Below are 21960 nucleotides of genomic sequence, written 5' to 3' on the forward strand. Positions count from 1 at the left end.
AATAACCAGGGAAACTGCAGCACATAGACTAGATGCTCAGTAACCACTTCTGGGTGATACTAATAATAGTGCTTGCTCATGGGCCGAGCACTTAATCCTGACAACAACTCTGTAAGGCAGGTACTATTCGTAGCCCTGTTTTACCAACATGGGAACTGAAGCACAAGCCGGTGAGCAGACTGGACCAAATTCACCCAGTTAGTAAGTGGCAGAGTGTACTTGCCTCGCCCCTGCATTCCACTTTACTCTTTCTGGGACCTAGAACTGGATTTGAGGCAGGAAGAGCGAACATGGCAGGAGAGATGGACGGCAGACCTGATCAAGGGTTCATTCCAAGAGCAATTTTTATTTGGAAATGCGCCTCCACCACCTGGTGGCCGTCTGAGGGCACACGCCGTTGGCTTGCTTGTCTGCTCGCTTATCCAGCCCAGGGCACAGGGTCCTTGGGGTTAAGGCACAAGATCAAGTTCTCAAGGATCAACATCCCAGACAGCCTCAGTGGTCAGGGGCCTGGGGCTGCTGCCAAAAATGAACTAGGCTCCATTCTGGACTGTGTCATGGCTGGAGGGCCGAGGGGGCTCCTGGCACCAGGACTTCAGCTCCCTCTTCTGTGGGGGCTGGCATCACCCACAGGCCAGCTGTGGCCAGGTTCTGGTGGGTATGAGGTTGGAGGGCGGGAGGGGATAGCAGAGGCTAATTTTCTGGTGCTGGGTCCAGTTTGTCTTCCTGAGGGGTAGAAGCTGAGATGGGAGCTTCATCCCCACCATTGAGGGACTTCTGCTGCTCGCTGCTGCTGGGCGAGGGGGTCCGGTTGCCCTGGGATCCCCAGCGGGTCAGGCGCTTTAGGGAGGAGTCGCGGCGGGCAAGTAGATGCGGCTGGAAGCCTGTAAAGGAGCTGCTGGTGGTGGGACGCTTATCTGGCAGAGAAAAGGCAACTGCAAGTAAGGAGAAAGGTGCATGCGCAGGGGAGAGGTTGAGGGGCCTTGCCTCAGCCCGTGGGGGAGACGAGAACCTCCTTTCAATCCCACACGGCCTCTCTAGATCTGAAGGGATCCCTTTCTCCCTCCCTTCCCCTGCCCCACTCCAGAGAAAGCTCCAGGGTCTACCCCTTCTCACCTCCAGGCTCAATTGGATGCATGAGCCGGTTCATCTGAACATTCCAGTGTTTCACGTTGGTGCTGGCCTGGCGCAACTTCTGCTGGGCAGCCTGTGGGAGCAGGGCCAGCGGAGAGCGGGTCAGAGACACCATCCTAGACAGGGTATCTTGACCTTTTCGAGTTTGTAGGCCTCTTAGAATCTGACATCTCCCCAGGAAAACTCATATATGTTCTTAAAGAGTTATATAGATGAACAGTTAGCTTCCAATTTCAGGGGTCTCATGGACCCCCAAAGGGTCAAAAATAGTCATCATTATAGTTTCCGTTCATTAAGCAGCTACGATGTGCTAAGTATATTTATTATTTTAGTTAATCTCCAGAGCAGAAGTTAACAACAAAGTGCAAAAGAAGTTAAGTGACGGGGTGCCTGGGAGGCTTAGTCGGTTAGGCATCTGACTTTGGCTGGGGTCATGATCCCAAGGGTCCTGGGATCGAGCCCCTCGTCAGGCTCTCTGCTCAGGCGGGAGCCTGCTTCTCCTTCTCCCTCTCCCTCTGCGTTCTCCCCCTCTCTCTCAAATAAACAAATAAAATCTAAAAAAAAAAAAAAAGAACATCAAAAATTAAAAAAACAAAACAACAACAAAAAAACCCCTCTTCTATGGAGATCAGAGCCAAAGTACAGGGAGAGCAAGGTAGGCGCTTGGAAGAGTATGAGAAAAAAACTTTGCCCAGATTCATAATAATGATAAAAATAGCAGCTAATGTTTCTTTTTTTTTTTTTAAGATTTTATTTATTCATTTATTTGAGAGAGTGAGAGAGAGAGCACATGTGAGGGGGGAAGGTCAGAGGGAGAAGCAGACTCCCTGCCGAGCAGGGAGCCTGATGTGGGACTCGAACCCGGGACTCCAGGATCATGACCTGAGCCGAAGGCAGTCGCTTAACCAACTGAGCCACCCAGGTGCCCCTAGCAGCTAATGTTTCTTCCCCACTTGGTACATACTAAATGTCAGCCATCAGCTAGTCTTCAGACCATGCTATTAGAGGCACCTTTCCCAGATGAGGGATTTGAAACTCAGAGAGGTTAGGCAATTTGCCTGAGGTCACACAGCGGGGAGACGGAAGAGTCAGGGTTTGAGGGAAGGCTCCAGATCCTGCGCGTGGAGGCGCTCACCCCGCCGGCCTCCATCCTATCCCCCCACCCCCACCCCCGGCCTCACCTCCACGTCCTCGTCGGCCCTCTGCCGGTTCTGCCGCACCTCCTCCAGCTGCAGCTGGGCTTGCTGCAGGGAGCGGCTCTGCAGCGCCATCTCCTGCTGCAGCTCTTGCTTCTCCTGCTGCGCGCGCTCGATGTAGCGCTCCTGCTCCTCCTTCAGCTGCAGCAGCTGCTTCAGCTTCTCCTCCTCCTCCTCTAGCAGGCTGCGGGCGGGCAGGCGCTGCGTCGTCTCCAGAGCCAAGGCACCTCGCAGGCGCTCAGCAAGTGGGACGCCAGGGAGTCAGGGGAGGGGAACGAGAAGGGGTCCTACCGGGTCTGGGCTAGGCGCACGGCCTCCTCGTCCCGCCGAGCTTTCACCTCCAGGTGCAGGGCCTCCTCGAGCCTCTGCTGCATCTCCTCCAGCTCTTGGATCCGCTGCCGCTGCCGGGCAGCCTCCTCCTTCTTCAGTTCCATCTCGGCCTGCATGGAGGCCCGGGCCTGTGCCGGGACGCGGACCCACGTCACTGGGGGCACCGCGTGGGGCAGGGGAGGCTGCAAGTACGCTGCCCTTTCCCCAGGGCTCCGCTAGGCTGGCCCACATAGATCTCTCTCAGTGACGGTCTGGGGAGTTTCTTCATGTCGGGATTCCTTCCTGATCTGATCTCTTTGTGGGAGCCTGACTAGGAAGATAATGGTCAGTGAACAGATGCTACATGGGGGGGGGGGGGCTCAAGTCACCCCCTGCCTAGCACCAGCCTTAATAATTATTATTATGTGTTATAATATTAGGTATTATGACTATAATTAGGGCTAGTGCTAGGCAGGGAGTGACTGTAATTATAATAATTGTTATAACAACTAAAGGTATTTCCTCATTTGATCCTCACCATACCTCTAGGAGCACAGTTAGCATCAACACGTCACTGAGAAGTGACTGAGGCACAGAGAGGCTAAGTAACTTGCCTGAGATCACAAGGCTCCTAAGAGGCAGAGCTGGGATGGAATCCAGGTGTCTCTAACTCCAGCTCTAGATCTCTTAAATCCTAAATCTGATTGCCTCTACATGCCTAGTCCGCCTCCACATTCGTAAATCCCTCCTTCCTCCCATCCTGCATTCCCCAAACTGGTTTCACTGTAAACTTAGATCAAGTCTAGTCCAATCTAGTCTAGCGTTGGTCCAAACTTATCCCTGACTAGGGGGTCTTTAGCAGCATCTCTGTCCAAGCCCCGCCCCCAGCCAAGGTCTCCAAACCAGGCCCCACTCTACACCTATAGCACTCAGCTACGGCCCCACCCCATCTTTCATCTCAAGCCATCCCTCGGCCAGGTTCCTGCACCCCCACGCCTTCCTCATCCCGCCCCTGGCACAGGTCCGGTCCCGTACGCATGTTTCCAGTGCAGGGACTCTGTCCCAAGTCCCTCATTCCAAGCCCCGCCTCCACGCACCTCCTTCCCAGGCCGCGGGCTCCGCCCTCGGCCCCGGCCCCGCCCCCGGCCCTCAGCTCCCGGGCCTGGTCTCTCCGCATCCCTCTCCCCCCGAACCCCCCCCCCCCCGGCCCCCGCCGGGTGCGGGCCCCACCTGCTCCGCCTGGCGCAGTTGGCCCTCCAGCGCCTGCTGCAGCTCGCGGTGCTGGCTGCGGCGTCGCTCCTCCTCCTCCTGCAGCAGGCGCTCGGCCTGCCGCTGCGCCTCCTGTAGCAGCTCCAGCTCCTGCAGCTTCCGCTCCTTCTCCTCCTGCAGCTGCTGCAGGCGCAGCAGCTCTTCCTCCTTGGCCGCCCGGCGTCGCTCCCGCTGCTCCCGCTGCTCGCGCCGCTTCTGCTTCAGGTCCTTGTGCAAAGACATCTTCCCCTCGGCCTGCAGCCGGATCGCGGTCTGGATGGCTGCGGAGGGACAGGGACAGGGTCGGCAGGAGGCTAGCCGGGAGCAGCGCGGTCCTCGAGGTGGCCCACCTCCAGAAAGGGACCTTAGAGGTGGCTCGAGGTAGTCTCCAGCCTCCCGCTGGGCAGTGGGGTGACCCCCTTTTCACGGGCAGTGTTGTCACCCCCCGAGGCGCAGCCAGACCCAGGCGAGCACTCACCCGCCGTCCATTCCTGGCGCTGGCGCGTGTCGGAGGCGCTCATCTCGTACGTGCGGGAGGCTGTCTTCACACAGAACATGCAGCGCTTCCCCTCTCGGTCGGGCAGCACCTGGGTGAGGGTCGGCGGCCCCACACGCGCTGGCTTCACTGGCGCCGGGGCCACACCCGCCGCCGGGGTGCTCCAGCTCCATCCCCTACCCCCCCTGGCTGACCGTCCTCCCGGAGCACCGCTCCCACTCTGCCAGGAACCTCCCGGCGTGGAGGTTAGTTATGGGTGCGCTTGTGTCCCCACAAGTCTTGTAGCCTCTGCTCTTTGGAGGTAGGGCGGGGATGTTTTCATCTTGGTGTCTCTCCATGGGGCCTGGCACCTAATCCGTTACTGAGTGTGGATGCAGATCATTCGTGAACACTGCCAGTGACAGGGTCCTCACTATCCAAATCATTCATTTCCACAGAGCCCTACCTGTTGGGAAAGTTCTCCATTCATTCATTCCACAGATATTGTGGAGTGTCTACTGAGTGCGGCTCATTGTTCTAGGCATTTAGGATACTGAGGTGTGCCTAACAGACCAAATCCCTGCCTTCCCTAAGCTTATATTTTAGTGGAAAATAATAGCTACCACGTATGGAGCTGCTGCTTCTTTTTTTTAAAGATTTTATTTTTAAGCAATCTCTACACCCAACATGGGACTCAAAAACACACATGCCCCATCAACTGAGCCAGCTGGGGACTCCCGTGTGTTGAGCTTCTTATGCTCTAGAGGCTGAACTAGTGTTTTATATGCATCATTTTATTCATAACTCCGAAACAACCTTGCCAAACAAGCATTATTAGCTCCACTTTACAGAAGAAGAAACTGAGGCTCTACTAGGTCCAGGAACATGCCAAATTCACACTGCCTGTTAGTGGTGGAGCTGGGCTTTCTGCCTAAGATCTATGCTCTGTCCTCAGTGACACCTGTTTCCTTAAGTGACAAAAATGGAGAAAACCTAGGATGGCTATAATAATAATTTTTAAAAAGATTTTATTTGTTTGCAAGAGAGAGAGAGAACGAGTAGGGGGAGGGGCAGAGGGAGAAGCAGACTCCCTGCTGTGCAGGGAGCCTGATGCGGGCTGGATCCCAGGACCCTGGGATCATGACCTGAGCCAAAGGCAGATGCTTAACCGACTGAGCCACCCAGGTGCCCTATAATAATAATTTTTAAAAATGTAAAATAACACATGTTGATGAGGATATGGAGAAAGTGGAACTCTCATACACTGGTGGTGAGAATGTGAGATGGTGCAGCTGCTACGGAAAACAATTTGGCTATTCCTTAAAAAGTTAAACATAGAATTACCATATGATCTAGCAATTCTACTCAGTATGTATCCAGAGAAATGAAAACATATGCTCACCCAGAAACTTCTGCATGGATGGCCAAACCAGCATTATTCACAATAGCAAAAAGATGGGAACAACCCATTGTCCATCTATGAATGAGTGGATAAACAGAATGTGGTCTGTGTACACGATGGAATATTATTCAGCCATAAAAAGGAATGAATTCCTGACCCATGCCACAATATGGATGAACCTTGGAACACTGTGCTGAAGAAAAGCCAGCCACAAAGGGACAAAATATTAGATGATCCCATTCCATTCTAGGTACCCAGAATAGGCAAATTCGTGGAGACAGAAAGTAGAATAGAGGATACCAGGGGCTGGGTAGAAAGGAGGGATGAGTTATTTCTTAATAGGTAGGGAGTTTTTCTTTGTGATGATGAAAAAGTTTTAGAAATAGATAGTGGTCACTCCCCCTGCTTGTGTTCCCTCTCTCGCTGTGTCTCTCTCTCTCTCAAATAAATAAATAAAATCTTAAAAAAAAAAAAAGGGGGGGGATGGGGCACCTGGGTGGCTCAGTCGTTAAGCGTCTGCCTTCGGCTCAGGTCATGGTCCCAGGGTCCTGGGATCGAGCCCCGCATCAGGCTCCCTGCTCAGTGGGGAGCCTGCTTCTCCCTCTCCCTCTGCTGCTCCCCCTGCTTGTGCTCTCTCTCTCACCATCTCTCTGTGTCAAATAAATAAAATCTCTAAAAAAAATAAAATAAAATTTAAAAAAGGGGGGGTGCCTGGGTGGCTCAGTCGTTAAGCGTCTGCCTTCGGCTTAGGTCATAATCCCGGGGTCCTGGGATCCAGCCCCGCATCGGGCTCCCTGCTCAGCAGGAGGCCTGCTTCTCCCTCTCCCACTCCCCCTGCTTGTGTTCCCTCTCTCACTATGTCTCTCTCTCTCAAATAAATAAATAAAATCTTTAAAAAAAAAAAAAAGAAAGAGTGGTAAGGGTTACACAACATTGTGAATGTACTTAATGCTATGAATTGTACAGTTAAAATGGTTAAAATGGCAAATTTCATGTTAGGTGTGTGTGTGTATATTTTTTTCAAACTACAGTTTAAAATAATTGTTTTAAGCCTCCTAAAATAATAACAGACAGAGCCGAGGGGGAAAAATGGAGGGGAAGGACGGGAGGAGAGGGATGTGGAGAAAGAGTAGGGACATAGAGAGTTGCCAAAGGGAATGGGATTTGGGTGAAGGAGAAAAACTTTTCAAGAGGATTTTTAGAAAGTTCGCTGTGGGGGTACCTAGTTGGCTCAGTCGGTTAAGCCTCCGACTCTTGATTTTGGTTCAGGTCATGATGTCAGAGTCATGAGAATGGAGCCCTGCAGTGGGCTCCTCGCTGAGCGTGGAGCCTGCTTAAGATTCTCTCTCGGGGCACCTGGGTGGCTCAGTCAGTTAAGCAGCTGACTCTTGATTTTGGCTCAGGTCATGATCTCGGGGTCCTGAGATGGATTCTCCCTCTCCCTCTGCCCCTCCCCTACCCCATGCTCTCTCTCTCTCAAGTAAGTAAATAAATATTTTTTAATAAAAGGATTCTCTCTCCCTCTGCCCCTCCCCTGCACTCCTCCCCCACCCACTCTCTTTCTCTCTAAAAGAAAAAAAGCTTTGTGTGTAGTGTGAGGCATAAGCCATCTCCTCTAAAATCCTTAGCAAAATCCACATTACTCACCAATGGCTTTAGTATTTGATTTGCAGTTTGGGTTTTTTGTTTTTGTTTTTGTTTTTTTTAAAGTGCTGGCATGGATGAGAATGGCCTTGAGGCACCCAGGTATATTTGGATTACAGTCATCTCAGGAGACATTTGCCACTGTGGCTTTTCTCCATTCACCCTCCTCCCGAGCCTCTTGCCTTTACACCACACTGGAGAGCCTCTGGGCCCTGAGTTGTGCTCCACCCCTTCGCCTGTCCCCCTCACCTCCACGCAGCATTGTGCATCCAGCGGGATTGTACCCCTTTTCTCCTTGCACTCTTCACTCCCAAAATAGCAGAGGGAGCTGGGCTGCAGCTGGAACCAGCGTTCTGCCCAGTTCCTCCGCAGGTGCCCTCGCTTCCACAGGTAGCCCTGCCATAGCCAGAGCAAAGTCAGAGGCTTCCCTGCGGCCCCCCACCCCCACCCCCCACTGCACCCTGACTTGGGGTCCTCCCCAAGTTCCCAGCTTGGCCTGACCTGCTTCAGGACATCTTGGATAAGCTCCTGGTAGACTTCATGGATGGCCATGCTGAGAGTGTCCCGCCCCACACCTCGAAGACAGCGCCCCGAGTTGAAGAGCTCCAGGAACTGCCAGACGCTGAGCCCTCCGGTGGTCTGGGCTGCCTGGGCTTCCTGGGCCAGCAGCTCCTCCAGCTCACCCAAGCCCACCTCCAAGCTCATGCTGCTGAGCACCTTCTTCAGCAGGTATTCCACCTGGAGGAGCGGGGAGACCTGGGGACTGCAGCAGGCAGTGTTGCCTGTGACAATGCTGGGGTTGGGGGGGCTCCTCTGGCTCCCAGAGCCTGGGCGGAGGTGACCAAGGACAGGGGGTAGGGGAGCCAGACGACTAAATGTTGGTGGAAACCAGGGTAGATTTGGGGGGCGGGGTCCTGGAGGCCCAATCCCAATTTGGGCATCTCCTTCCCCTCCCCAACTTCCAGGCCCACGTCCCACTCCTTCATGCTTTAAATTAAGGGCAGGGTGAAGGTTGAGGGCTGGGGGCCAGGCAGAGGCAGCAAATCACAGAACACATCAGAGGGGGTGCAAGGGCCCTCTCATCCAATACCCTTACTTTGCCAATGACCAAACTGAGGCCCAGAGAGGGAAGTGACTTGTTCTAAATCACACAGCAAGCTGGTGGCAGCCAGAACTCGATTCATATCTCCTGAATCCCATCTGAGTCCTTATTCCAAGCCCAAGCCCCAACCCCGAGGATCCTTCCCCTATGGGAGTGCAAAGGGATTGGGGGTGGAGGTAAGCAGGGCAGGGACAGGAAACCTGCTACAGAGGAACAGGAAGTGGTGGTTGGGGTACATCCTGCTGCAGTTTGTTCATACAACATGTTGATCACGGCCGCGAGCAGCCTTCTGGCCTGTGAGGGGCACCCTTACCGTGACTGGCGGGGGTCTGACAAGGGTGCCTGTGCAGATGGACACACGTCCCTTTCCTGCCCCAGCAGCTTCCTGGGACACTCTCTTTAGGACTTTCATTCTGGAGGTTACTGGGTCTCCAACTGGGAGTGGGGTGGGGTACCAGTTCAGGGATTAGGCATCTCCCCTCACCCTTCCCATAAACAGAGGCAAGGAGATAAAGCTGAGTGTGCTTAGATGTGTCAGGACTTCTTGTAAACACAGAGGACCCCCTCCCCTCCACACCCTAAGACCTAAATTCACCCTGGCATCTTTACAGCCACCAAAAGGGCTAACAGGTCAGGGGAAGGCTGAATGGATGGGGGAGAGAAGTGGAAGTGGCGGGGGGGCACCTGCCCTGGCTTCGTCCATGAGTTGAGGAGGTAGGGGCCTCTACTCCAGGCCTCTACTCCCAGGATGCCCTCTCTGGAGCCCAGAGTTGGATCTGCCATTGGCTCTCCTCCATATTATAGAAGACAGGGAGGGAAAATCTAGAACCGGGGCCAGATCTAGTTGCCTCCGCTGGAATAATGGGCCAGGCATCCCAGGAAAGTCTCCCTTCCCCTCATCTGGTAACCTTCTCGGATTGCCACAGTGCCTGAAGTCCTGCCATTCGATCTTAAATGTTTTCATTTTTAAATGGCCGGTAAGGTAGGGCGCCTGAGTGGCTCAGTCGGTTAAGCGACTGCCTTTGGCTCAGGTCATGATCCCAGGGTCCTGGGATCGAGCCCCACATCGGGCTCCCTGCTCTGCGGGGAGCCTGCTTCTCCCTCTCCCCCTCCCCCTGCTTGTGTTCCCTCTCTCGCTGTGTCTCTCTCTGTCAAATAAATAAATAAAATCTTAAAAAAAAAAAAAAATGGCCGGTAAGGTATCAGGCTACACTGCTGTGTAAATAGAATCTGTGGTCATTTTCCTCCTTTGAGGGCTAAGAGAGCCGTGAAGGAAGTGTAGTTTTGGTTCTGCTGGGCACAATGACTCTGATACAGGCAATTCTAGGCATCTGGAGACAGCTGGGTGCAGAGAGACACCAGCATGGGGAGACCAAGAAGAAAGGGGATGTGGGAAAGGCAATTTGGCCTCCTTCATGGTTTTGTTAAGGCCTGGCCCCAGTGATTCAGTCCCTGGGGCTGCCATCACCCTCACCTCATCAGGAACCATGATCAGAGGGTACTTGTCCTCAGACAGGAAATTGAACAGGCACCAGAGGCGGAAGGCATCCTCATTGGAGAGCATGCTGTTCCCGTTGCTGTCCACCCGATAGTTCTTCTTGGCCGTCAGGGTCCAGCACAGCTCATCAAAGTGCTCCTTAACGAAAGCCCCCTCCTCCACCTGCCACCAGGCCTGCAAGTCAGCCAAAACGGCCACCCCATCCATGCTCTACCACCAAACAAGGCTCTAGGTGCTTTCCTGGGGTCACCTACTCCCCTGCTCCCCACCCCGCCAAGCTGGGGCTCTAATTTGAGGAATCCCTGAGCTGCTTACCAGGTAACTAGCTGATTCCAACCACCAGCCCCCTCTCCCCTCCCCAGTCCCCTGCCAACAGAGAAACTAGTCCCTCAGCCCAGAGGAGAAAGAAGGGGAGGACAAGGGGGCAGGGATGGACGACCATGAAGAACCTGAGAAGAGAGTGACAGCTGGGAGGAGCGGGGGGCACAGCACTGGGGGATGCTGGAGAGCCCTACAGCTAGAAATGGGAGGTTAGCCTAGGCAGGGATGGGCTGGAAGGGGCAGGCTAGGACAGAGGTGAGGGAGATGGAGGAGGGAGTTGGGGGGGCAAGGAGGGGACAAGTGGCTGGAATGTGAAGGACGGACATGGGAGGGCAGGGATGGAAGTGGGAGTTGATAGGGTGGGAGGAGTTGGGGTGGCAACGTATTAGGGCGCTGGCCGGACTGGGAAGTGGGGAGAGGTGCCCCCTCAAGCAAGGCCCCACCTTGTCCAGGATGTACTTGTTGAGGTAGGGCATGTATCCCTGGCTGGACACGGGGCCGTCGTCATCATCCCGGAAGTGCTCCTCCAGAGCCACAGGGTCGTGGGGGATGTGCAGGACCGTGTACAGGTTGTGGGACAGCACCTGAGACAGAGTGGCAGTTGGCCTTCCCATGCCCCAGCCAAACCTGGGCTAGAGAGCTGCTTCCACCTCCCGGCTTGTCCCCGTTCCCAACCTGGCTAAGTCCTCCGCACACATTATTCAATTCAATCATAACCAAAACATAGGCATTTGTATACGATGGAATATTATTCAGCCATACAAAAGAAGGACATCTTGTCATTTGTGATAACAGGGGTGGACCTTGAGGGCCTTATGCTAAGTGAAATAAGTCAGAGAAAAATATATACCATATGATCTCACTTATATGTGGAATCTAAAAAACAAATTAACCCTCCGTCCCCACCCCAAGCTCATAGACACAGAAAATGGATTGGTGGTTGCCAGGGGCAAGGGGTAGGGGGTGGGTAGAATGGGTGAAGGAGGGTCAAAAGGTACAGCTTTCGGGGTGCCTGGGTGGCTCAGTTGGTTAAGCGACTGCCTTCGGCTCAGGTCATGATCCCGGAGTCCCTGGATCGAGTCCCGCATCGGGCTCCCTGCTCGGCAGGGAGTCTGCTTCTCCCTCTGACCCTCCCCCCTCTCATGTGCTCTCTCTCTCATTCTCTCTCTCTCAAATAAATAAATAAAAAATCTTTAAAAAAAAAAAAAAAAGGTACAGCTTTCGGTTTAAAATAAGTCATGAGGAGGTAACATACAACATGGAGACTATAGTTAATAATACTGTATGGCCTATTGGAAAGTTGCTAAGAGTAGATCTTAAAAATTCTCATCCCAAGAAAAAAGTTTTGTAACTATGTATGGTGATGGATGTTAACTAGACATTGTGGTGATCATTTCACAATATTTACAAATACCGCATCATTATGTTGGACACCTGAAACTAATATAATGTTATATGACAATTATACCTCAGTAAAAACAAAAAAACCTAAAACTGTACACCCTTACTATGCACCAAGCACTGAGCTAAGCACATTATATATAATTCACTTAACCCCCATAACCACAGTTAATATCCCCATTTTACAGATGAGATAAAAGAGCTGGGATTCAAACCCAAGCAGCCATGTTCTCAGCCACTTCATTAGGTAGGGATGTCCTCTTTGTGCAGACAAGGACACTGAGGCTCAAGAGATTTGGTAAATTGCCCAAGGATCCACAGTGAGCAAGAGTCTGGGATTCAAACCCAGCTCCGCAGATCCCAAAGCCTAGGTGCTTCCTAGGATGCTGGGCTGTCAACAGGGAGGTGGCTGTCACCCCAGGGCAGGAGCCCCGAATTTCTCATCATTCCCATCAAAGACTCAGGGTTCAGGCTGCAGTGTGTCTGCTCCAGGAAAGGCAAGTGCAGTTCCAGTCACTTCCCTTCAAAGATGGAAGGGAGCTGGAGAGGGCTCAGAGAAGGCTCACGAAAGATGGTCTGTGACATGTGGAGGAAAAGGCCAGAACGGATGGTGGCCGGGATGGTGTGGAGGGGAAACACGAGTTGGTTAGCAAACTCACGATATAAGAACAAAGAAATTGAAGTCTGAACAAGATCAGGAAAAAATAAAATTGTCTTGGGGGTACTTCTGTCATAGTACTTATCACAGAGTGAATAATTAAACTACTCATTCCTGGGGCACCTGGGTGGCTCAGTTGGTTGAGCGACCGACTCTTGATTTCTGCTCCGGTCCTGATCTTGGGGTCATGAGATCAAGCCCTGCATCGGGCTCTGCACTGAGCAGGCAGTCTGCTTGGGATTCTCTCTCTCCCTCTTCCTCTGCCCCCCAACTCCCCTCCCCTGCTCGCACACACTCCCTCTCTAAAAAAATAAAATAAAATAAAAATTAAAAAGGTAAAATAGTCATTATTGCACACCTATGTGGCAGCCACTGTATGAGGTGCTTTCTATACCCCGTGTCTAACCTCCGCAACAACTGTGATACACAGACACTATCCCTGTTTTCCAGATGAGGATGCTGAGGCTTGGGGAAGTTCAGAGCCAACAGCCGAGTGGAGCTTGCAACCAGGTGTGCCTGGCCCTGAAGGCTGCCTCACTATTACAGTGCTGACCCTGAGACTCTCTGCAGGTAGATGGTGAACTCTGGGGACAACGTCTCTGTTCATCTCCGTGTCCCATGGCCCCTATGTCCTCTTCTGCACCCGAAAGGCAGTCAATGAAAGCTGTGTGTAAGGGCTGCTTCCACAGTTAAGCTTAGAGTCAGTTCCTGAGGCAGGAGCTGGTAACATCCTAGAGGTGGTACACGTGCCAAATCTTCACTTCTTTATTCTCTGGTGAGAGGTGGTGGGACAAAGGATTGACACTTTTCCCCGGTATTCTCCTGAGCCTCAGGCTCCACTGAGGCCAAGTGGGAGGTTGGAAGGCCCAGCAAGAGGGTGCTTCTCTTTTCCGTCACTCCCCTCCGGGCAGCCATCTCTGACCACCACCCCCACCCCTTGTCCCCATGCTCTTCAGATCATCTCCTGTGCCAGGTTTGGTTCTGCTTCTCTTGTTCTAGAAGACATCTTCAGTTTCTTCCTGACGAACTCGGCCCTCTCCACCCATATTTGGTAATGGAGCCTTGATTTTTCTTGGAGAAGCACCTCTCCCCCATTCTCAATATCTGTGGTATGGACTATTTGCACCCCTAACCCACCTGGCTGCAGGGGTGGGTACATCAGAGTCATGGTGATTGGCTCAAGGAAGGGCACATGACCAATCCTGGGCCAATGAGAATCAGCCCTATGATTTTTGCTTCCTCTAGTGGAAAGAGGTATACGCTTCCCCTGGAATTGTTAAGCTGTTGGAACGGAGATAAACATCTTCACCCTCTGAGCCTCAGTTTCATTGTCTGCAAAACAGTGGGATAATACCTGTCCTGTGGAGAGCCTGTGAGGATAGAGTGAGAGGACATATGGAGACAGCCAGAATTAGATCTGCACAGAGCAAATGTTAGATCCCTTCCTGTAGACAAAGTGCGGTTTTTTACCTAACAAATTGACATAGATCAGAAGACTGATAACATCAGGTACTGAAGAGGTTGTGGAGAAATAGGGACTTGAATGCCCTACTGTTGAGGTGTGAATTGGTAATCTTTCTGGAGGGCAAGAATGTACCAAACTTAAAATTGGGAATGATCCCAGCATTTTTTTTTTTCCTCAAGATTTATTTATTTCAGAGAGAAGAGAGTGTGTAAGCTGGGGGAGGGGCAGAGGGAGAGGGGAAGCAGACTACCCGCTAAGCGGGGAGGGCTTGCTCTCCCAAACCAGAGATCACGACCTGAGCCAAACCAAGTTGGTCACTGAACCAACTGCATCTGCTCCACCCAGGCGCCCTGCCCCCCACATTTCTAATCATCTAACCTGTAGATGCTCAAGGGAACAGAGCTCCATGTACAAGAATGTTCACTGAGGCATGTTTATAATATGAGGAACTGGAGACGGCTTGGGGCTCCTTCAGTAGGGGCCAGGTACATCGCGTCATGGACCTATGTGTGGTTGGAAAGGTCTTACCCATCTGCCGCTTGTGTGCTTACCGGCAAGCGATTTTCTCTAAGACCTTGGTGTCCTCTGTGAAGATAATAAGGAGGCCTACTCCAAAGGGGTTTTAGAATGAAGAGCTTAGCACAGCACCTAGTGCGTAGCTCATTGTTTAATAAAAGTTGTGTGCTATTTTTATTATGTTTTTATGAACAGACATGGAAAGATAGGCATACTATACTGGCTGGTGAAAAAAGCAAGCTATAGAATGAAATGTTTGTAAAATAAATGTGTGCAAAGATTAGGTTGAACCATAGCAAATTTTAATAGCTGTTTTTTTGTTTTTGTTTTTCTAATTTTTTTTTAAGATTTTATTTATTTATTTGAGAGAGAGAATGAGGTAGAGCGAGCATGAGAGGGAAGAGGGTCAGAGGGAGAAGCAGACTCCCTGATGCGGGACTCGATCCCAGGACTCCGGGATCATGACCTGAGCCGAAGGCAGTCGCTTGACCGACTGAGCCACCCAGGCGCCCCTTAATAGCTGTTTTAATAGATTGAAATAATAAAATGTCAGCAATTTCATACGGTTCAGCCTAATATGTTTATGTGTACATAGAAAAAATCTAGAAGACTCAGCAGACTGTTACCAGCTATCACCCCACCATCCTTCCCCAGGGAGGGGAGGAACTTTCATCGTCTTTAACATTAAATTTGTCTTTGAATTTTTTTAACCAGTAACATGTTTTACTTATAGAATAAATTTCATCTTCTTTAAAATTATATTCTTCTGCACTCTGATTTTTTTTTAACCAGGAGCATATATTGTTTTTATGACAAAAATGTAAAACTATAGAGATAAAAAGCAAAGAGTGCCATTAACCACTGTTATTAATGTACCCTGTTATTAATTTGCTCTATAATAACATTCCTTTGCTATTCCCTTTTTGTGTGAGCATTTCTGGGTGCTCTACATTCCTTGAGGGCAGCAAGGACTCTAAGTTAGGCCTGATTCCAGATCTTAGTACGATATCCAGCACACGATAAATGTTTTTGACCGACTCCTCAAGTCTAACTTAAATGCTCCAATGGTTTCCCGTTGTTCTCAGAGTAAAATCGCAAGTCCTTCCAGAGGCCTTGGGCCCCCTAGGACCTGGCCTGCTGTACCTTCTCTGGCTTCATCCCTGTTGGTCACTTCTCTGCGGCTACTCTGGCCCTCTTGACATTCCTCAGCCGGGCCAGGCACACACTTGCCTCAGGGCCTTTGCACTTGCTACGCCTTCAGCCTGGAATATTCTTCTCCCAGGTCCAGGCATGGCACACACCCTCTTCTCCTTTCCGTCTTTACTTAGATGTCACCTTCTCAAGGAGGACTTCTCTGGACCACCTTATTTAAATCTATAACCCCATCCCCTCTACCGCCCCCCCCATCTCTATCCCTGTTTCTGCTTTATTTACTTCCATGTCATGTATCATTTTCCATCACATGATACATTTATACTTATTTTGTTTTCCATCTGTATTCTCTGACTAGAATGTCAGCACCTTGGGGATTTTTGTCCCTTTTATTCACCTCTTATTCACTGTTATATCACTGGGTCTGGCACATAATGGACACACGATAAATATCTGTTGAATGAACTTAAATGCTTCATGGGAAGAAGTAGGAGAAATACAAAAGGCAGACAGACATGGACTGAATCTCTCTGAGCAAATTAACCTCACTGGGCCTCAGTTTTCATAGGTCTGAAAACGGGGTTCAAAGAGATGCCGTACAAACCCCCTCCCACCCCAGGATAGAAGAGGCCACACAGCAGCACAGTTATTTGAACTGTTCCTTGCCTTGGTTCGTTCGTCCACACTGTCCTCTAAGACCTGCCTTCCTCACCTGTACATTTTGCCTCTGGAATCTCAGGGGCCCGGGGCAGAGGCTCCAATCCCTGTGAGCCATCAGGTGTCAGGACATGAAGGAATTAAAGGCCCCAGACACCAGGGGCTCAGGGCCTCTCCCCAGAGAGCTCAGCAGACCTCAGACTGCCAGGCTTCCTGTGCCTGGGCTCGGGTTGGGGCTAGAGGTGGGGAGAGGGTGTGACCAGAGGAGGGTCACGCTGGAAAGGAAATGGCAGGGGTGGAGGCCAGAATGTGCAGGAGCCCATGGGGCTGATTTCAATCAATCCTCAGCCCTGGAGGCAGGGACTCTCATTATCCTCCTTTTATAGATGGGGAAATCAAGGCGCAGAGAGGTAAAGTGTCTTCCTGGAAGTCTGCCTCTAAAGGCCTACTCTTGATCTCTCCACCACATTAGCTCTTGCTGAGCCTCAGAATCACCTGGGGAGCTGCTGAAACTGATGGGCACTGGAGCCCCGCCCCTCCCGACTGACTCAGAGTTTCCAGGGGTGGGTGGGGTCCAGGTGTCGGTAGCTTTCACAAGGCTGCCATTGGGCTCCTTCAGAGAGGACTCTCACAGTCTCACCGCCCAACCAGGCAGCCCCTGACCTTCGAGTTGGCAGCCATTGACCTTCGAGAGGCTTCACTGACGCACTGTTTCCTCTGAAGGCATGTGGGGAAGTGGTTCTCTTCGAGGGGCTTGTGAGTTCCCTAAAAACTCAGGTGTGGAGATGGGGCAGGTGCCAGCTCGTGGTCCTGCAGTTCCCAGCCTTCACTGGACGCGTATATGACGGGTGTGGGAACCCATGCACCGACTAATGGCTACAGAGAGAATGAATAATCTCTCTCTTGCCTAGATGGCCTGTAGTTTTTTTTTAATGTATCTAGGTGCCAGGTGATTTTTTTTTTTTACAATATACAGATCCTTTTAAGAGTTACTAAATGTATTTTACTAAAGCATAACTACTATCACAAGGGAGGAGCACTGGGAATTTTAAAAGGTGGGAATCTCTGGATGAGCTGTGTGCCTGCTGACAGCACAAAAGGGCTAGAAGGCAGGGGGAGGGGGCGCCTGGGTGGCTCAGTCAGTTAAGCAGCTGCTTTTGGGTCCTGGGATTCAGCCCCGCATCTGCATCCTGGCTCCCTGCTCAGCAGGGAGTCTGCTTCTCTCTTTCTCTCTGCCCCTCCCCACATTTCCTGCTCTCTCCCTCTCTCTCACATAAATAAATAAAACCTTAAAAAAAAAGAAAAAGAAAAAGAAAGGGCTAGAAGGGGTTGAGGGTGGGCACCAAAGACAGGCTTGGAAAAGGGAAAGGGGAGGCTGCATCAAGGGTCAATTTCATCTACTTGATGTACTTTGTTAAAATTTCTTTTAGTAGGCTAGCTGGTGATCCCCAGTTCAACCCTCTGCCTTTACAGATGAGAAACTAGAGGTTCAGAGACAGCGATCACTTGCCCAACGTCATCTAGCTGGGGAGGAGGCCTATGTGGCTCTGAGTCAAGCACATCACTAAATCATCCTGTCACTCCCTGCCATCCTAGCCCGAGACCAGTGGCAGGAAGGGGTCAGAACAAAGTTGAAGATCGTGGGCTCCTGGGCGGCTCAGGTCATGATCCCGGGGTCCTGGGATTGAGCCCCGCATTGGGCTCTCTGCTCAGTGGGGAGCCTGCTTCTCCCTCTCCCTCTGCCTGCCGCTCTGCCTACTTGTGATCCCCTCTCTCTCTCTGTCAAATAAATAAATAAAATCTTAAAAAAAAAAAAAGAAAAAGATAGTTAAAAAAAAAAAGCTGAAGATCCCAGCCAGCAGATTCCTGGACTGGAGCTACTCTTAACTTCCCCTCCACCGAAGTGAAGGTTGTCATCCCCCTCCCTCCCTGCCCACCCTGGCTCCTGCCAATCAAGGGTAAGGGGCAGGCCTGCTGCCTCCTAAGAGCTACTGAGCCAGAGACACACTGCTCCATCCACACCCCCAATCGCAGGGCCATTACCCCAATTCTCAGCTGATTCCCCACTAGGTCTGGAACCAAGGCTGCTCCCCAGGGAAGAGGATGTGGACATTAGGAAACCCATGATTGCCAAGGCTCTCCTCCTTGCAGCCCTTTGGCAGGACCGCTACTCCCTCCCAAAGATCTTTAGAGAAGGAGGTTCTGGGGACCCTGGGAAAACTCACAGTCCTCAACTCCTGGGAAATTTTGTGCTCCACCTAAATCCATCCTGGGCAGAAGTGCCATGCCTATTGGTCTAATTGTACTTTTCTCAACTCACCTGGACAAAGGCCATGGTACCTTCTACAAGAATTCAAACAGAGGAAAACCCATCTGCTCTCTCGCCCAAGCCTTCTCTTCCTCAGAGAGAAAATCATGACGCCTTGGGCTACTTCTCAGAGGCCTCACTGCTCTTCCTCCTCCCTCATCACGGCTTTGCCCATGAGAGCCAGTGGCAGCCCAATGCATCAGGGAAGCGGGGACTGTCACAGACATAGCTTGCTGGGCTGGTGCACGTCTCGCTGCCTGGTCCCAATCCAGGGCCCTGAGGCCAGGGACAGTGTTAGTGAGGACAGACTAACCCCAAGGTTTTTTCCCTTCTCCCGCGAGTCTTTTCAGGGGTGGGGTTGGCCCCCCGCTGGTATCTCTCTCATCTGCTTCTTCCTCTGACTTCTGACCACTTCTCTTTTGCTCCTTTGCCTTTCCGGCATCCCTGCCCCCAACACTATCACTACTTCCTCCTATTCCAGTATCTCCCACTATGGTCTCAGAGAAGAACTGCCTTCCCTATCCTTCTCTTGTGTGACATGGGCCCTACCGTGTCTCTGCCTCACCGACCACCCGGCCCAAGACTCCCATCGCTTAGCACAGATTTCCAGAGTGGACACGTTTTCTGTTGAGTGGGGGAGAAAGCTCCCTGCTCCTGTGTGAACAAAGGCTGCTGGCTGTGGGCTCAATTTGAGCTGTGATGCGGTACAGACGATGGACAGTTCAAGTATGTAAGCTCCTAATAGAATCTTCCCTGCAAGTACTCGACCTGTGGGGGTGGGGAGTGGGCATCGATCCAGCTGGAGGCTGAGAAAAGAGTTAGGAAGCCTTACTGGCTGATGACACCAGGAAAAGGGGAACCACTTTCCACATGTGAGGGGCGGGCATAGAGAGCCTGGAGAGGTTACAGAGGCTGCAGGTAATGGAGACAGAAAACGGTACCTTGGAGATAAACTATGGAGGTTGGGATTGTTCCTACAAGATACGAAAGGCAGTGGGAGGTGGATGTAGGGCACGGGTTTCTGCAGAGCTGGATTTTGGATGATCTGCTGTTCTCCTGTCTATCCTGAAGCCCCCACTAGATGACATGATCTGCAATAAAAGGATTTACGGAGAATGTAAGGAAGAACCTGCCTATTGAGGAATCCTCCCTGATGATCAAAGGTAGTAGTGGACTATCTTTCCTGGGGGAGTCAAGAATCATTTTTTGGATGCTCATAAGTCTGGCTAAGGGATAGATTATGGGATAGGGCCAGTTTGGGATATCCAAGTTTATTGTGTCCTAGTTCAGCACAGGAGGGGGTTAGAATGGGGGTGGTGCAAAATGCCTATCCTGCCTTATTCATCTCTCCCACGTTTGCAGGCACCTCCTACCTTGGTCATTAAAAATGGAGGTTTCCTTGAGGCTGCAGGCCTCCTTTGGGGGTGCCCAGAAGAGAAACCAGAAATCTAGAGCCTAGCATCATGCCAGGCACATGGTCACTCGGTTAACATGTGAATGGAACGAATGATCCCCTAAGGCAGGTCACCGAGAGCTGAGGCTAACTCTGCTCCTGTCTCTCAGTGTTCCCTGGTTCCAGTGGCCTGGGGCCTTGCTTCTTCCCCCACTAACCAGGGTGGAGAAGACAGCACTAAGCCAGGACTGGAGGGAAGGAAGGAGAGAAACTTGCTGGTCTCCCAGGAACTGTTTAGGTCCAAGTACTGAACTGTAGGGCAATCACTGATGGGCTCTTCCTGGGCTCAGACTCGACCCCCTCCCTGTCTGAGGTGCCAAGGCCAAAGCGAGCAGTTTCCCAACCTGGCGTGTGGGAGGAGGGGGCGGCGAGCTGGGCGGCCCGGGGCAGAGCAGGGTCTCGGTCCTTGCCCCTTTCCAGCGCTGTTGCAGCTGGGAGACAGGGTTCAGAGGAAATGTTCTCTGCCAAAGGTGACCCAGTCAGCCTGGTCTGGAACTAGGACAGGCTCTTGAAGCCTCGCTCTCAGCTCCGGGAGGAAGTGACTGACAAGTACTAGCTAACTGTCTCTCTTCAAAGCCAGGAGGAAGCAGCAGGAAGGAGTACGGTGCGTACCCAGGCTTCACTCTGGGGAGACGTGTGCTCATCACACGGAGTATAGGATGTAGCCTGGCCTGTTGGCCTTCAAAACCTAATGATGCCACCTCCACCCTCCAGGGAGTCCGGGGGGCAGGTCTCTGGGCAGAGGCTCCGCGTCGACCTCCGGGGGGCCCCAGAACATGGGCAGCAGCATCCACCAGGCTGCGTCGTCCCGGTTACCCAGTCCCGGCTCCCCTCCCCAGGCCTGGGCCTCTGGATGGCTGAGTGCCATCAGCACAGCGTTCCTGCCTGGCTCCTGGGCGGCAGGGGCTGAGGAGGCACGTCTGCCGGCCTCCCCTGGGCCCCGGGGGCTCCTCACCTTGAGCTGGGACTTGGAGACCTTGCCGCTCTTCTCCACGTCCAGGGCGGTGAACGCGTACCAGATGGACTTGAGCAGCTCCTTGCGCAGGGCCATGGCTGAGGTGCCCGCCCGGCCCGGGGGCGGCTCTGACACCGAGATCCGGTTTCAGGAAATGCAAACGGCTGCAGAGACCGCAGAGGGGCCATGGCGCGGAGCAAGAGCTCCACCTGCCTGCTCGCACGGGCTCCCTGTGCTGCCAGGAGCAGGCCCGTTGCCCTTGCAGTGCTCATGGCCGCACTCTCTGCATGGGACCTGGGAACCCAGACCCGGAGAGCCAGAGCCCTGCTTCTGTTCGGTGTGGCTCCCCGGGCGTGCAGCCCTCGAGAAGTCTCCTCAGCCACAGAACCTTCTGGGGCTTCCTGGGCTCCCAGAGGCAGCTTGTTGGGAGGAGGGGAAAAAAAAAAAAAAGCAAGCCCACCCTGGCTTTCGGAGGGTGGCGGTAGAGGGTATCCTGTCTCACTTCCACACTTACCAGGCAGGAGGCCTTGGATGAGTTACTACTAACCTCCTTGAGCGGTTCTCTCAGGGGAGAGCTGGAAAAATACCCACCTCACACAGTCCTAAGGTCTGGGGATGGATGTGAAGCAGAGCAGGCACTGGATAAAACATTTCTTTTAGGGCCATCTAACATCACTGTGGTGGTGGGGCTCCTCCCAAGCGGAAGAAAACAAAGGCGACGACACAAAGTTGGCGGAGGAACTGGGCCAGGGAACCTCTCCAGGTCAGGCGGGCTTGGCACGTGATTGGTTGCCTCCCCATCCTCTGGGCTTTGGCTCGAAAAGGCCTCAGCTCGGAGCGCTGACCATTCTGGGGCCCAGTGGCCCTGAGGATGCAGGCCTGTTTCTGAATCACACGGTGGGGGGAGGGGCATAAAACGGGGGGGCCAGCTCTCGGGGTGCTGAGAGCAGGAGGCTTGGCACGCAGGGCCCCCCACGGCATGATCCCTTTCTTTAGATCCACTGCCTGTGCGGGCCAGGACACGGTCTCGCCCAGAACAGTGGTCATGGATGTTGGAAGCCTGCTT

General features: G+C 52.4%; 1 protein-coding gene across 1 annotated transcript; it reads right to left on the reverse strand.

Annotated features, from left to right (window-relative positions):
* Positions 1-322: 322 nt before the first annotated feature.
* Positions 323-21611, reverse strand: DEF6 (DEF6 guanine nucleotide exchange factor). Its single transcript, XM_021684598.1, has 12 exons — positions 21486-21611; positions 20895-21058; positions 10773-10913; positions 9985-10170; positions 7910-8146; positions 7658-7804; positions 4366-4474; positions 3870-4168; positions 2622-2788; positions 2316-2514; positions 1117-1207; positions 323-917 (listed from the first exon to the last, which is right to left on the reverse strand). The coding sequence occupies exons 2-12, from the start codon at positions 20988-20990 to the stop codon at positions 694-696; spliced, it is 1896 nt and encodes a 631-aa protein (XP_021540273.1). The 5' UTR covers positions 20991-21058; positions 21486-21611; the 3' UTR covers positions 323-693.
* Positions 21612-21960: the final 349 nt, after the last annotated feature.

Source organism: Neomonachus schauinslandi, chromosome 8 (assembly GCF_002201575.2).
Source record: "Neomonachus schauinslandi chromosome 8, ASM220157v2, whole genome shotgun sequence".
NCBI lineage: Eukaryota > Metazoa > Chordata > Mammalia > Carnivora > Phocidae > Neomonachus > Neomonachus schauinslandi.